Genomic DNA, 14,382 nt, shown 5'->3' with positions numbered 1-14,382 from the left:
TCACGTCTGGCGCGACCGAGTGGTTGCTCGCAGTGTACAGGCAGCCGGGCTGGTGTCGGAGCAGTGTGTGGGCCAGCCAAGCAGCCCCACATGTGTGCTTTTTTTGTGTGTGTGATCACAGCGCAAAGTAAGACACAAGACAGAGAGCAACGAAGACAGCGCTCGTCTTCGTTGCTCTCTGTGTCGTGTATTTGCGCTGTGATCACAATTTAAAATGAAATACCAACTAGCCCGTACCCAGACCTTGCTTCAGGACATCTGTGCAACCGGTTGCTAGGCACCGCGCGGTGACGTCAACGCGGCGTGGAGTTTTTTTTTTCTGTTTGCGTCGGACAGATCACGGCCGGCTTAAACAGCTATGCTGTTAAAAAAGTCACTTGTCACGCCAGCTACACGCGAGATGAGTGGAGTGTTTTTGTTGTCTTTATAAAGGTAAACATTAAACATATTAATTGCCTAAATGCTACTTAACGTAGACAGGTGGAATTTTGTAATAAATAACTTCGGCGGACGATTCGTAAAAATTTTCACGATATCAAAATCTTCACTACTGCCTCAGCCGACCATCCTGCTTCGCTATAAATGTGGCAACACGGTTACTTGAAAAATGATCGGCAAATATGTTGTTATTGTAATGTACATTAAATGTCTGCCATGATATATTCTTTGGTTGTTGTTTTTACAGTGTCGTGGTTCAGATATTGTATGTGCCATTTGTTTCAATCCAAGTTATCAAAGCACTCTAAATCACCATTTCAGTGGTCTCTTGCACTTAAGGTGCATCTAATTACATGAAAAGCGGACACGATTTCCTTTTTCTGTATGATTACGGGCACGACATCGCCACTAACTCCGCACCAGGGCTGGGCAAAGATGCTTTCAAATTGTATCTCGATACGATATAAGATACTCAGGCAAGAATTATTGGAGATACAGATACAAGATACTGCCACAATAATTGTATCCGATAAAATACTTGGCAATTGTATCTTAAGATACTTCGATACATTTACAAATTTGTTAATATAGATCCATATAATGTGGCAGGAAACGCCTATGCACAAAAATGTCTTGATGAAAATTTCTTAACAGTTATTTTGTTTCACTTGAGTGAAATGTCTGTCAGTATCTCAAAAGTTTTGCATTTCTTGCTCAATGTAATTAGTTCCCTTCCAAAACAATTACTGGGGTTTCTTTTAGCTTCTTCTCAGGACAGCTCTTTATGCACTTCGCTGACAACGGTTTTCGCTTCTCATTTTTGCAATTTATGGTTGTCCCTGCTCAGCTTGCCGACCAGCTAGCGGGTTGAAAGAGTTCGCTTTCATGATCCTTTGCAAGATCGCACCTGCATTCGCCGGGCCTTCTAGGAGGCAGCAATTCTTCGCCGGCGACTGTGGGACCTTGCTGAACACTCAGTCTCGTCTTATCGTATGCTGGCCGCTAGCGTTCACACGACGCCACACCTGCCATTGTAGTCCCATTCGCAGCTTCCAGTGTGCTTCAGGAGATAAGCGGACCTACAGAACGCTGCTTTTCGCCATTTTGGCGGTACCACTGTACGATCTCGTCAACGGCGCTGGTGCATCGCGCCTGTAGCTTTGTCGATATTGTTACGGGGATTATTTATTCGGCAAGCACTGGTCACAATAACGTGAATAAGAAGCCTTCGCACGACGGCGCCAATACCGGTGTTGACTTTTACCTTGTCCGTAAAGGACAGTTTGCACAATACCGTATATCTGGGCCGGTGTACAGGAGCAACAACGCTGGTAGCGACATTTTTTGGGGGGAGGGGGGGGGACGCATGGTGTTTACTAAGGGTTTGAGACCTTTCGCTAGCGGCCCGGCCCGCACACGTGACCATCTTCGTCCCATTTGTTTTAGTTTCTAAATAGGTATGTTCGTGAGCTACACAGACATGATAGGTTTCAAGCATTCCTTTCGCTAGGAACATGTGGTCACCATGTGCTGAAACATAACCGTGGAGCAAAAACTCTATGTTTCAAAATCCGCGTCGAGACTTCACTCGTTGTGTACATCGGTATCGATGTTTGTCGAATTCTGACTCCAAATCCCCTTCAGAAATGACCTATATATGAGATATGGGTAAGGCTTCCTTTCGAATGGCAACGTCATTTTGTTCAAACTCCCTGCCACCATCTTCACTCTGCCGGCCCTTGGAGCTATATTTAGCGACTACGGCCCACTGGCTATAAGCTCAGTTTGATACCTCTGGTGTATACGTAGATGACATAAAACTGCAATGAATTTTCATATTCTACTTATCTGCTGGCGTAAAGGATCCTTTGTTGATATACACACTAACGTGCAATATTTTAGCAATTTTTCGTCAACGAATGAACATGTGCAACACAGAAACGCCTCAGACGTAGTGTACAGTTGCACAAAGCGTCGCAAGACACGGTCGCTATTCGCGCTATTGTCGCTCCTTTCTCCCATTAGGTGGCGATTATTAGTACGAAAAATATTTAAGAAGGCCTAAAACAGAAAAACAAATATAAGTAAAATAGAGAGGTGGTTCTGTATCAAACATCAAGATGGAATGAGTACAGAAACACAATACAGACGGCGCCCTTAAAAGCTATGAGCAGGAAGTATCATCAACTTACCTGCTGAGACAATGGAAAATTCAGAGCCTATAGAAAATTTCCTGAAAGGGCTCGTTGGGACGCTCATGAGTAAAACGGAGCATTCAGTAAAACAAAGTTTCCCCAATCCCCTTCATAACATCTTTAAGGTGCTTCTTAATGATTTTCATTATGATAACGCAAACTCAATTTCGCTATTTTCCTAAGCGGTAAGCAGAATATTTTGTGTTGTCACTCAAGGGACGCCCACATAATTATATATTTGTTTTCAAAATCGCCTTGGCAGTGTGTAAATGGGCAAACAGTAGTAGCAATATAAAGCAGACAATTAAAAGAATAAAGCAGAGATCTTATTTTGGGAGCACGTTCACAAAGACATACGGCAGTGACCAGACCGGAAACACAGTACAGAGACCTAGGTAATGCATGGGATGCAAAATGACAGCTAAGAAAGCACTTGTGCTAATAATCGAATTATGATTTCATAACTTCTTTGAATATATGTAGCAGGAATTGAAAAATACGGTACGCCAAGATATATTCTGCTAGGTAAACGCTTGCTCTATTAGACGTAGCATCAGTACCAGTGCTGTTAAAGTTGTTGGAACCTTATTTGCATATAAGTTAATTAATGGCATCCAAGTATAACTTACATCCACGAGATCCTTCAAATGCCTGATATGTAAAATTCACTCGACACAAAGCAACCCCATTTTTGCATGCGTCACATTTCGTTACGGAGCAAGACGCAAGACGCAAGAAAATCTTCAGTAACGACACTGTAGCAACATCAGAATTCCCGCGATAGACGCTGCACGCAGTGGAGTACGCGGCGCAGGACAGTGGCTAAGAGCAAGTGTCGCGGCATTGGTGCAACTAAAAAGAAAAAAAAAATCGAGAAAACAAAAGGTACGTGGGCTCGGCGTAGACGTCCGCGCGCTTGTCTTCCTCATCTTCTGCTCTAACTGGAGGACTCTGGCGGAAAAATAAAATTTCGTCACTGCCCCTAGACTTATTCAGATGGCTTAGTGGCACCAGTACCAGCTAGAGAAGGGAAGCTTGATCAGCGAATATTGTTTCGCACGGTTGTGTTGAGAAAGAAGTATCTTGTATCTTAAGATACACGATATTTTATCGAATGTATCGGAAATACAGATACAGATACTCGTCTCTCGAGACGTATCGCGATAGAGATAAAAGATACCCATAGAGTATCTAAGATAGTATCTAAGATACATGTATCTTCGATACTGCCCAGCACTGCTCCGCACGTATACATATATAGAATAAATTTTTTTAAGAAATGACGCGGCGCGACTTCATTTATTATGGAAATATATTTTTTTACTTATGTTGTTACAGTAATAATTTACACTGCAATAACGGGGCTTCCTGATAAAGGGGAGAATGAGGAGGAACAAACTTTTAGTGAAACTAGCAGTTTAGTTGGGTGGGCCTAGGCCACCAACGTTGGCACGTCGAGGTCTTGCCTCTTCACTGCCTCGCCGGATTGCTAGGTAGCCCAAAGTAAATCGTTGAGGCGGCAGCTGCGCACGACGGCATGCCCTCTGGACGAGAGGGTCTCGGTGTTAATTAACAGGTTTTGGGGTTTACATTCGCACAGCATATGCGGGAGGAAGCTACCTGGGTCTTACACATCTTACAAGTGTGGTTAGGACAAATGTCTGGGTATATTTTGTGGTATCGATACAGTGACAGGTGCGTGTTTGATTGTAACAGGCTGAGTGTGTTTGCCTGTGTTCTGTTTAGCTTGTGATGAGGGGTGGGAAAGGCTCTTCTTGCGAGGTGAAATCCTTGCGTAATGTCGCTGTAGTTGGTGAGGCGATCGCGTTGCGGATACACCTGCGCTGTCTCCGGCACGGTTGACTAGGCCTCGTGCTACGTAGTGTGCGACCTCGTTGAGGTTGGTGAGATGCAGATTAACGTCGCCGGCAGGCGCTGGAATCCAGACGAGCGTGATTTGGTTTTCCGGTGGGTGAGGGTCTTGGTGTAGGATGCGTAATGCTTGCTGTGAGATGCGACCTTAATGCAACAAGTAACGGAGGAAGGCACGGGCCACATTCATCATAAAAGCTTACGGCGATACCACTGGCGTCACCCTCGTCGACGCAGCTGAATATCAAGACCGACACCGCTTCGCAGCGGCTACCACTAGAGGCAGCTCGCTCAAACACCCTCCCATCATCGTAACCCAAAATGCCGAGACGGCCGAGGGCATCGCCCACAAGGGGGCTAAGTTCCAAATCTTCTAATTGGCTTGTGCTCTTTCCCGTTGGCAGAACGGGTTCAGCAATGATAACCAGCATCAGCGCTGTGTGTATCTTTTCCGTACAAGCATTTTTCAAGCGTAACATGTATTTTACTATTACGGATCCACAGCCCGAATTTACGAACGCTTCTTTCCTTATAGTTCTTTGCGAGATGACATTTCAAATAACTGTGATGCTGGACATATGGTTAATAACGCGATAGCGTTAAAGAGCTCGCTTCACGGAAATTCGGGTGTGGGCGTCGGCGTCGGTGTCAGCGTCGCTGGTTGTGAGCGAAGTATCAGCTTGATCCGTGAGTGAAAATTGGATAGACGCAAATAAAAAATAATGAAAAAAAAAAACTACGGAACGAGTCGCAATCGAACCAAGGCCTCCGGCGTGGCAAGCAGGTGCTCCACCACAGAGCGACGCCATTGCTTGTAATTGCACCCAAAAAAACTCCTATTCGAATGTCATGTAATCCTAGGAGTCTTCTCAGCGCATGCCATGTTGCGTGGTAGAAGCGTAGAATCGCGCTAGGCGTCAAGACCTGCGATTTGCACAAAGTGTGAGGGATTCAAAGGCCCACCCATTGCAAGGCGCTCAGAGTTGTTGAATCATCGTCATCAGTGGGGCCCGATTACGCTATCGTGTTCTACTCTTCAAGTGAAGCTCGAGCGTCCTCGATTTCTTAAAATACACTTTACCCATTCAGGAACAAAAACGTAAGCGGCTCCTCATTTGTGCATGAACGTTCAACTGTATCCTATATATAATAAAAGAGAAAGCATCTACAAAATGAAAGCGGGGAGGATTCGGGCCGCAGTATTATTTTTCAGCTCTGGTGATGCTGAATTGAATTTGAAGGTTCATAGTGCGGTTCCAATGTGCGTAATGCACGCGTATCCATTTTCAGCGGCGGGCAGGGAAAGCGGCAATGGTGGATTTCTATTGTTACATGAAAAAAAAAAAAAAAAACGCCAGGCCTGCGCTGAAACCGCACCACAGTCACAGCAAAAGCTGGAAGAGCGGCGTTTCTAGAGCCCGTTGTAAATTCTCTTGGGGCTACTAATTGGGTACTAAAAGTACACTGGCAGGTACCCACTGCGCCATAAATCACAATTTTTGTGAATTTTGGAAGCACCTACTAAGCCATTATTCGTCATTCTGCGGGAAGCGAGGCACCAGCTACAAGTCTGTAAGGCATTATGTGCACTATGTTGACGCGACGACTGATGACGATGAAGAATTATGGCTCAGCCATTTGTAATGGGTTGGAAGCTTTAAACTACCCACCAATTATGTAATTTGCATTGGTTGACGCCCGGTCGCTATTTCCCTCTCCCGTCATGCTTTATAACATATGTTGACGTGGGAGAGCGAGGGGGGGGGGCGCGAAGAACTTTACTGAGACCCCGAGGAAATGGATCATGCGCTTATGGGCTTCCTTGGCAACCAATACAAGTGCACTTGCGAGGAACCCACTACGCAATAAATCATTGTAATTTCTGAGAAGTAGGGAAACAGGCACTGTGCCATTTTTCGTCATTCTACGGGGAGCGGTGGTAACTGCTAAACGCATGTAAGGCATTATGCGCACTTTGTTGATGCTGTGCCTGATGACGATGAAGAATTATGGCGGAGCCCTTTGTAATGGGTTGGAAGCATTTAACAACCTACTCGTTGCGCAATTCACATTGTGTGACGCCTGGTTACAGAATTCGCGTTGTGCGATGCTTGGTGCTTACTTTACTCTTCTACCACGCTATATTGCATGTGTTAATGTGGTTCCTTCCCGACATAAAGCCTGTATAGGATTTGTTTGCAAAGAAGTTTCAAGCACCGGCATGGCTCAGCAATAAAGAAAAAAAAACGGCATGGCTCAGAGGTTGGATGCTGGGCTCCCACGCAGAGGGCCCAGGTTCGAACCTCGTTCCAGCTTGGAATTTTTTTCTTATTTCGTTGTTTGCTTACTTCGAGCGATAGTGGTTACGGACACCGGCGGCAGCGGCGGCGGCGGACAACTACGGCGCCAAAAAAATTGGGGACGCTTAAGCTTCGCCTTTAAGAGCTGAACGCGATAGCGATATTCTGTTCCTAGTGCGCAGTTCGAACACTACGAGGGTTTAACAGAATGCGCCCACTAAGGCGTGTGCCTTATGTAATGGGTAGCATGCTTAAAACCAGGAGCAATTATGCGCGAGAAACTTCTTCGAAGTTGCGATGCACCCACTACGTGGTCTTAAGGGAATACGCGCACTAATGTGTGCGCCTTTTGTAATGGGTGGCTGTCTTTAAACCACGAAGTCGTTATGATATTGGCATGGTGTGACGCCCTATGGCAATGTACACTTGTACCACGCAATATTACTGCGATATTACATCTCGTACTGTGACACCTGTATACAGGACGCGTATTTTTGGGAAGCATGAAAGTTACTTTTAGTGCAGCTCCAAGCGGAGGCGTGGCGTGGAGAGAAGACGAAGACGACGTTCCGAACGGTTGCGTCTTTCATGTTCTCCGCTTCAAAGGATTCATCGGCCTTAGGCCGAGGTGCTGCTCAGGCCTCAGCTAGCAGTAATGACTACCGTGTTGTGCTTCCCCGCCTGCCTTCCGGTAAGCTGGTCGTCAACTCCGTTTTTCTACATGCAGACTTAGCTGGTCGCCCATACCGGGCTCAGGACTTCAGAGACGCCCTTCGGGATGTCATCGACATAAAGGAAATCAGTTCTATAGGCCAGTTTCAAATGTCACACGTGTGGATGGTGACGTGCAAGTCAACGCTAACGAAAACAAAGCTTGTGACACGTAGTGAACTCTTCGTAAAAAGCCGGCGATGCCTTGTAATCGACCCGGAACCCACAGAAGTGAAGATGAAGCTTCTATGGCTTCCCGAACATTTGGAGGATGCCTACATTCGAGAGGCGCTACAGGCTTTCGGGAAAGTCAGGACAATAACAATGGAAAACTGGAAAGTGGCAGACATGGAAGAAATGCGGACTCTTAATCGTGATGTGGTATTGTCCCTCGCCGATGGAGTTCGAGTGGGTGACATTCCACACCTTCTTACTGTCTGTGGAGTTCAGAGCCTCATACTGATTCCTGGTCGCCCGCCACTTTGTCTACGTTGTAACAAGGTTGGACACATCCGTCGCAACTGCAGAACTCCCCGCTGCGATGACTGTCGACGCTTCGGTCATGCCACCGAGGACTGCGTGGTGACGTACGCTAACAAATTACGGCAACGCACGCAGCAACAAGAGGATAGCTTACAAGAACATATTATGGATGCCACGGAGGTTTTGGATGCGACAGGCGACTCTCCGGCTACAACCGATGCGCATGGATTGAGCAAAATGCCCCCTGAAGGCACGCGAAAATTGCACCCTGATACGGCTGCGGGAAGTGCCACGTGCGAAGTAACCAGAGACCAAACAGCAGCCCAAAGGTAACGTTGAGCAGCCTGAGGCAAAGGAGGTAGTCCCTGCGAAGAAGGCGGTTGAACATATTCCACTTGCTTGTTCTTCACTTCCTCAGCAGCCTTTTCATCACGGTGCAGTGTCAGAAGACGGCATGCAAGGTTCTCCTGAGGCTACAATTCCTAAGCGACGCGCGACGTCCTACAGTTCGGAATCCAGCAAGGACAGCGACACTGCGAGTGTGAATAGGAAACCACGCCGTCGGCGAACTTCCAAGCACAAAGGGAAATGTCGCAGGTCACGGTCTAGGAGGCCTGGTGGAGGTTCATGGGAAGCTTCACCGTCGTCCTCCAGGACTGACCACATGGGACAATAAGCATAACTGTAGGTAACCATCATGGCGCACTCCGAGCGACTCAACTTTGCGACTTTGAATGTACGTGGTCTTAGGTCTTCGCAGAAACAGGCGCAGCTCCGTAGACTTATCGCACGAAAGCGCCTCGACTTTGTCGCCATTCAGTAGACAAAGATCGAGAGTGACGAAGAGACTGAGAGGGCCTTACGCCCTTTCCTGTGTGACTATAATGTTTGTGTTTCACATGCAAACGGTTTATGGGCGGGCTGTTAGTTGTTTCTGCGAAAAGGCCTACCCTGTTCAGCCATTACTACCAGTGTCGATAACGAAGGCAGATATATCTGCTGTGACTTTGTATTGCAAGGGGTGCCATGGCGAATCATTAACCTATATGCGTTTAATGAGGTTTCACAGCGCCTTGATTTATTCAACAATTTATCTGGCCTAATTGTTTCTGATCGATGTACTGTGTTAATGGGAGATTTCAACTGTGTGTGTGATCCTAACGACCGCAGCAATCCTGATAGTCGACGAGATAAGAGTGGCGAGCTTTTGTCTGACATTGTAGCTAACGCAGGGCTTATTGACATAGATGCTTCGCGTCACGTAACTGCGTATACCCGACTGCAGGGAGGCTCTTGTGCTCGCCTTGATCGGATTTACGTGTCATCATCACTTATCTCTCGTGAATGGTCATGCAACACTGAACCGGTTTCGTTCTCAGATCATTGCATTGTTATTGGACAAATGAGTGCCAACCGCCGAAATCAATTCCGACCACAATGGGCGCTCTGGAAGATAAACTCAGAGCTTCTACGCGATCAGGGATTTATTTATCGAGTTAGAGCGGCGAAGATGAAATCGTTTTCTATGGGGTTGCATATATTCGCTGCTTGGGAATTGTTTAAACAAGAGGTTCGCTCAATAGCCATCGCGATTGGGTCTGTGAAATCTTACTACAGGAAGAATGAGGAAAAGACACTTCTTAAAAGCCTCTGTAACTTGTATGAGATGGAATGTGAAAAGCCAGGCGAGTACATCAATGACATCGAAAACATTAAGTGTCAACTACAACATTATGAGACTATCCGCTACAGAGGGGCACGTGTTCGATCACGAAACAGGCGGACACTAAATTCTGAGCAACCGACACGTCAAGCTCTGCTAGATGAACGTAATCATGCTAATTCTAAAGCAATTCCTGATCTATATGCTAACGGAACTCTGATAACAAACACAACAGACATAATTTTTCAGTTTGAAAGGTACTATGAAGCTTTGTTTAGTGCCATTTCATGCGATTCGGATGTCGACCTAAAGGCTACTTTTGTTTCTCTTTTGAACCCATTGAATGACGATGATTGTGCTGCCATGAACAGTCCAATTACAATACAGGAAATTGAACAGGCAATAGATCAACTACCTTTATCGAAGACACCTGGCCCTGATGGAATTTCAGCCGAGTTTTACAAAACGTTTAAAACTACTCTTTCTCCGATTTCGCTGGATATCTTCAAAACAAGCTATGACATGGACACGCTCCCACGGTCTTTCTGTAAAAGTCATACGGTCTTGATACCAAAAAGCTCTGATAAAGAAAAACTGCGTAGTGTTGAGGGTTACAGACCAATATCGTTATCAAATGCTGATTACAAAATCTTTGCGAAAATCCTATCAAATCGGTTGCAATTTGCGATGTCGATTCTTATTGGTCCTCATCAGACATGTGGAATTAGAGGTCGCTCCATACAAAATAGTATACACGTCATGCGTACAGTTCTTCAGTACTGCTACAGTTGTCAAAAACAGCTGGCAATGTTGCAGGTAGACCTCGCAAAAGCTTTTGATCGTGTGAGCCATTCATTTCTTTTTTCTCTCCTTGAACATGTCAATATTGGTTCCATAGTACTCAACGGAGTCAGACTTTGTTATAACGATTCTTCGACTCGTCTAATTGTTAATGGTCACCTTTCAAAATCAGTTGCTATTGGCTCGTCTGTAAAGCAAGGATGCCCAATGTCACCACTTTTGTTTGCCCTTTATCTTGAGCCACTGTGTTTGAGCATAGTACAATCGAGTCGTATCCGAGGATTCAGTATATTAGGCAATGAAGTTAAAATATTAGCTTATGCAGATGATGTAGCGATCATTTGCACCGATAAACCAAGTGTTGAAAATGCAATATCTGAAATTGAGAAATTTGGCATTGTTTCTGGAGCTCGTTTAAACTCCTCAAAAAGTTTAGGATTATGGTTTGGCTCATGGGGCAGTACGCCGAACCAGTTTGCAGGGGTTAACTGGACTCGCATTCCACCAAAGTACCTTGGTGTACCACTAGATGCGTATAGATTCAGTGCACGCTATTGGAAAGAACGTGTCCCTTTGATTGAACGGCAGGCCCAGGCATTTGTTCCATATCGCCTTTCCATTTTTGGGAGAGCCGAAGCTTGTAATACTTTTTTAGCAACAAAGCTTTACTATGTGCTGCAGCTTATTCATTGTGCTAGGTCTTACGTGCAACGCTTCCATCGTATATTTGCAACGTTCATATGGTCTTCGACTTTTGAGCCCATGCGTCGTGACAACATTTTCAGACAAGTTAGTGACGGTGGTTTGGGTTTAATACATTTGTATCTATGGCAAACAGTTTCACGCTTCTTCTTTTTCCGTGACAATTCCCATCCCATCATTCGTTCGTTCTTGCAAGTTAACTTTGTTAATTGTTTCCCTGACTTGGTTGTTTCCTCAAACTTCTCCGCACGCCCATGCCTGTGGGGATTTATGGAGGAAGTTTACTCTGCTGTTCGATTTCTTAAAGCCCGATTTTCAACAGAATATTTGTATACTGTATCACGCAAAACACTATATAAGGACTTAATATCTATGTTCTTCCCTCCTCCGCTGTACCGATCATCATATTTTGATCTTCCAGGCCATGATGTGTTGAAACGAGTGCAAAAAATGTATATATCTCCCAATTCAAAAACATTCTTCTATAAACTCCATTCTGAAACACTCCCCGTAAAAACATGGTTACAAACAAAAGGCATTTTTGTATCGTCGGTCAACTGCCGTCTCTGTGATGTACCTGAAACCATAGAGCATTGCTTCGTGAGCTGCAAAGATGCGATTCTTTTCTGGGATGTCCTTCAGCGAACTCTGCAGAAAGAATTTGAAATTAATTCGTACACTATTCGTTATTTGATGCCAACACCTCTTGATGAAGTGCCGTACGATATGTTCCTTGTTATTGGTATGCACAGTTTGTGGAAGACGCGAATGCAGGACCGTAACGCAGAGCCGATCACGTCGTCACGTATACATTTCACCCGAATGGTTATTAATTTAAAAGAAGTTTACGACGAACTTGATTTCAGACCGGACTGGTACACAATATTGGCGAGGTGCTTAGCCTCGCCACCTTTTCTGTGCAACACCTGATGAAGAACTCTCCCTGGAATGAAGGACTATAAGTTAGTCTTCCAGTTTTGTGGAAGTGCTTGTACTTTCATTGTCGCTAAGTGACTGTAGTAGTGTAACTCTACTGTTGTGATACTGTGTACTATTTTCATACGCATTCTATTAAATACCATGATCAAAAAAAAAAAGAGGCGTGGCTGTGTGGTAGAACACCTGCTTGCCACGCAGACGGCCTGGGTTCGTTTCTCACTCGGACCCAACATTTTTATTATTTATTTTATTTGCAGCTTTTTCGATTTTTCGGTCACGGACATGATGATGATTTTTCGCTCACAACCAACGGTCCCGACGCCGACGGCGCAATTTCTGCGATACGAGCTCTTTAACACTATCGCGTTAAAACGGCCGCTGAAATGATTTCATAACAGCTTTCGCTGTAAAACATGAATGGGAAGTTAGTTTTCGGACTCAGCCTGTATTACGAACGTATGCTGAGCGCTGGACAAGGCGCATAAATGCAATCTTTCATCTCCTCCATAGCCTGATACAACTTTGGAAGTCCGCAACATCTCCTCCGCAAAGACAGATGCAGAGAAGTCTGTGCCAATATGTAGACATTTGCGTCGGGCGAGGAGGACCGGTCTGACAACCAGCGCTATCCCCCTTTCCGGCTCGTGCGCGACGGCACGGAGTGTGCGGGCATGTGCTTCGAGGAGTGGCGTTTTCGAACAATTTTTGCGTGTTTTAGGTCGACCTCCGGATTTTGTTTTCTTTTATTCCGATGTCAGCCAGCAAAATGTCAAGGGAAACCACTCTGACGTTTTAGTTGTTCTAACAACTACACAAAAAGAGGAAACTGCTATCTGAATAAGTATGCGACGTGCATCACCAAACGCGGAGTGTTTGAGGTTGAGGACTCTTCAAGGTACATCGTTTGCTTTACGTTACTTGTTCTTAATGGGCAAGTGCCCCAATATATCTAGAATTCCCAGTGTTCCATGCATTCAAATGACAATCGGATGACAACATATGCTGTTAAGTGCGACCCTGTCCGGTAAAGTGCGAAACGTCTAAGCACCACTCGTGAACTAACATTCCTGAGTAGCCACCTATGCTGTTTTCGCTTCCTTTTATTAATATATTTTATTATGACGTGTTTGGTCTAACAATTAACCTGGTTGCTCGGCTCAACACGGTGATCGCTGCAGTTGATGTAGCGTTATTAGCTCGGACGAGAAATCCTTGAGTTCACAGTGGCGTAACCGGCATCGTACATATAATTTGTGCTCCGCAGCGGCTTTGTAAACCCCAAACATTCAATGAACACTTCATGACAAGCATGTGGCGATATCCTTGTCGTGAGGTTACCACTTCCGTAAGACAGCGGGGTATGACAGCCGATATGACAGCCGAACTGGCTGCGATATGACAGCCGAAATGTAAAAAAAAGAAAAAGAAAAGTTTTGTCGTTCCGTGTGTAGATCAACTTTTTATTACTACCTCAGGGCGAGAATTTTTACGTGGTCAAGAACCGTGTCCAACAAGTCCCGTAATGATATACAGCATAGTACACTTTCTTCTAAGTAACAAAACAAAAACCACGTTGTTACGCTTGTCCAGTGTTTCTTGAACTAATATTCCTGCTTACCTTTGCGAAAGAAAGCAAGAATTTCACAAATCAGTACATATGGTAGACGAAGTTAATTACAAAAAATAAACACCGATCACCTCCGATGCCTCTGTTCTGTTCTGTTCTAACTGTTTTGCTGTGGAGAGGTTGAGGTCCATATTGCCTCGGCTACTCCATATCACGAAGTTATGCAGCGAAAAAAAAAAGAATAATACTAAACGATACCTAAACATGAACAATCCGCACACTGAAATCCGATGCCGATCATAGGCTTCCGCCCGGGCGCGCTTACTGCCGCACCGGCAAAAAAAAAAACCCTCTAGCCATCTTACTTTATCGCCGCCGAAAGCCATTCAAATACTACGACTCGAAAAAAATGAAAAAAAGAACGACAAAAAAGAAGCATGCCGGAATGTTCGCGTCAGCATCGTTTTTATGTGCCAGCACCTTCCTGTAAACAGCTGTAATCTCGTTCACACCTACGGACAATAAACGAGCGAGTAATAAGTGGTCATTTAAACGCTGAGAAACAAGATAGACAACAGTTTGTGAGCAACAAAAAGATGCCATCCTCGCCACGAAATCGAGCCTGCGCACTCACGCCCAACCGCATGTACGAGTGGTAGTCGGCGCGATAGCATAAATAAACCTTCAATGCAAAAACAAAGGTTACAGTGC

General features: G+C 45.2%; 2 protein-coding genes across 2 annotated transcripts; both read left to right on the top strand.

Moving 5' to 3' along the window:
• The first annotated feature begins 7,393 nt into the window (after nucleotides 1-7,393).
• On the top strand, nucleotides 7,394-8,332 carry LOC125757837 (uncharacterized). Its single transcript, XM_049414039.1, has one exon. The coding sequence runs from the start codon at nucleotides 7,394-7,396 to the stop codon at nucleotides 8,330-8,332; it is 939 nt and encodes a 312-aa protein (XP_049269996.1).
• A 2,744-nt stretch (nucleotides 8,333-11,076) lies between these two features.
• Nucleotides 11,077-11,975, top strand: LOC125757622 (uncharacterized; the record flags this gene model as incomplete). Its single annotated transcript, XM_049413243.1, has 1 exon — nucleotides 11,077-11,975. A coding segment is annotated over exon 1 (750 nt), but the record flags the coding sequence as incomplete, so codon positions are not given.
• Between the last annotated feature and the right edge of the window lie 2,407 nt (nucleotides 11,976-14,382).

Source organism: Rhipicephalus sanguineus, chromosome 3, assembly GCF_013339695.2.
Source record: "Rhipicephalus sanguineus isolate Rsan-2018 chromosome 3, BIME_Rsan_1.4, whole genome shotgun sequence".
Classification (NCBI taxonomy): domain Eukaryota; kingdom Metazoa; phylum Arthropoda; class Arachnida; order Ixodida; family Ixodidae; genus Rhipicephalus; species Rhipicephalus sanguineus.
Note: the sequence above shows the minus strand (reverse complement) of the source record. Positions and strands in the feature narration are given on the sequence as shown.

Bases quoted from the DNA above. Each gene is read 5' to 3' on its own strand.
- LOC125757837 (XM_049414039.1), top strand. From the start codon at position 7,394: ATGTTCTCCGCTTCAAAGGATTCATCGGCCTTAGGCCGAGGTGCTGCT.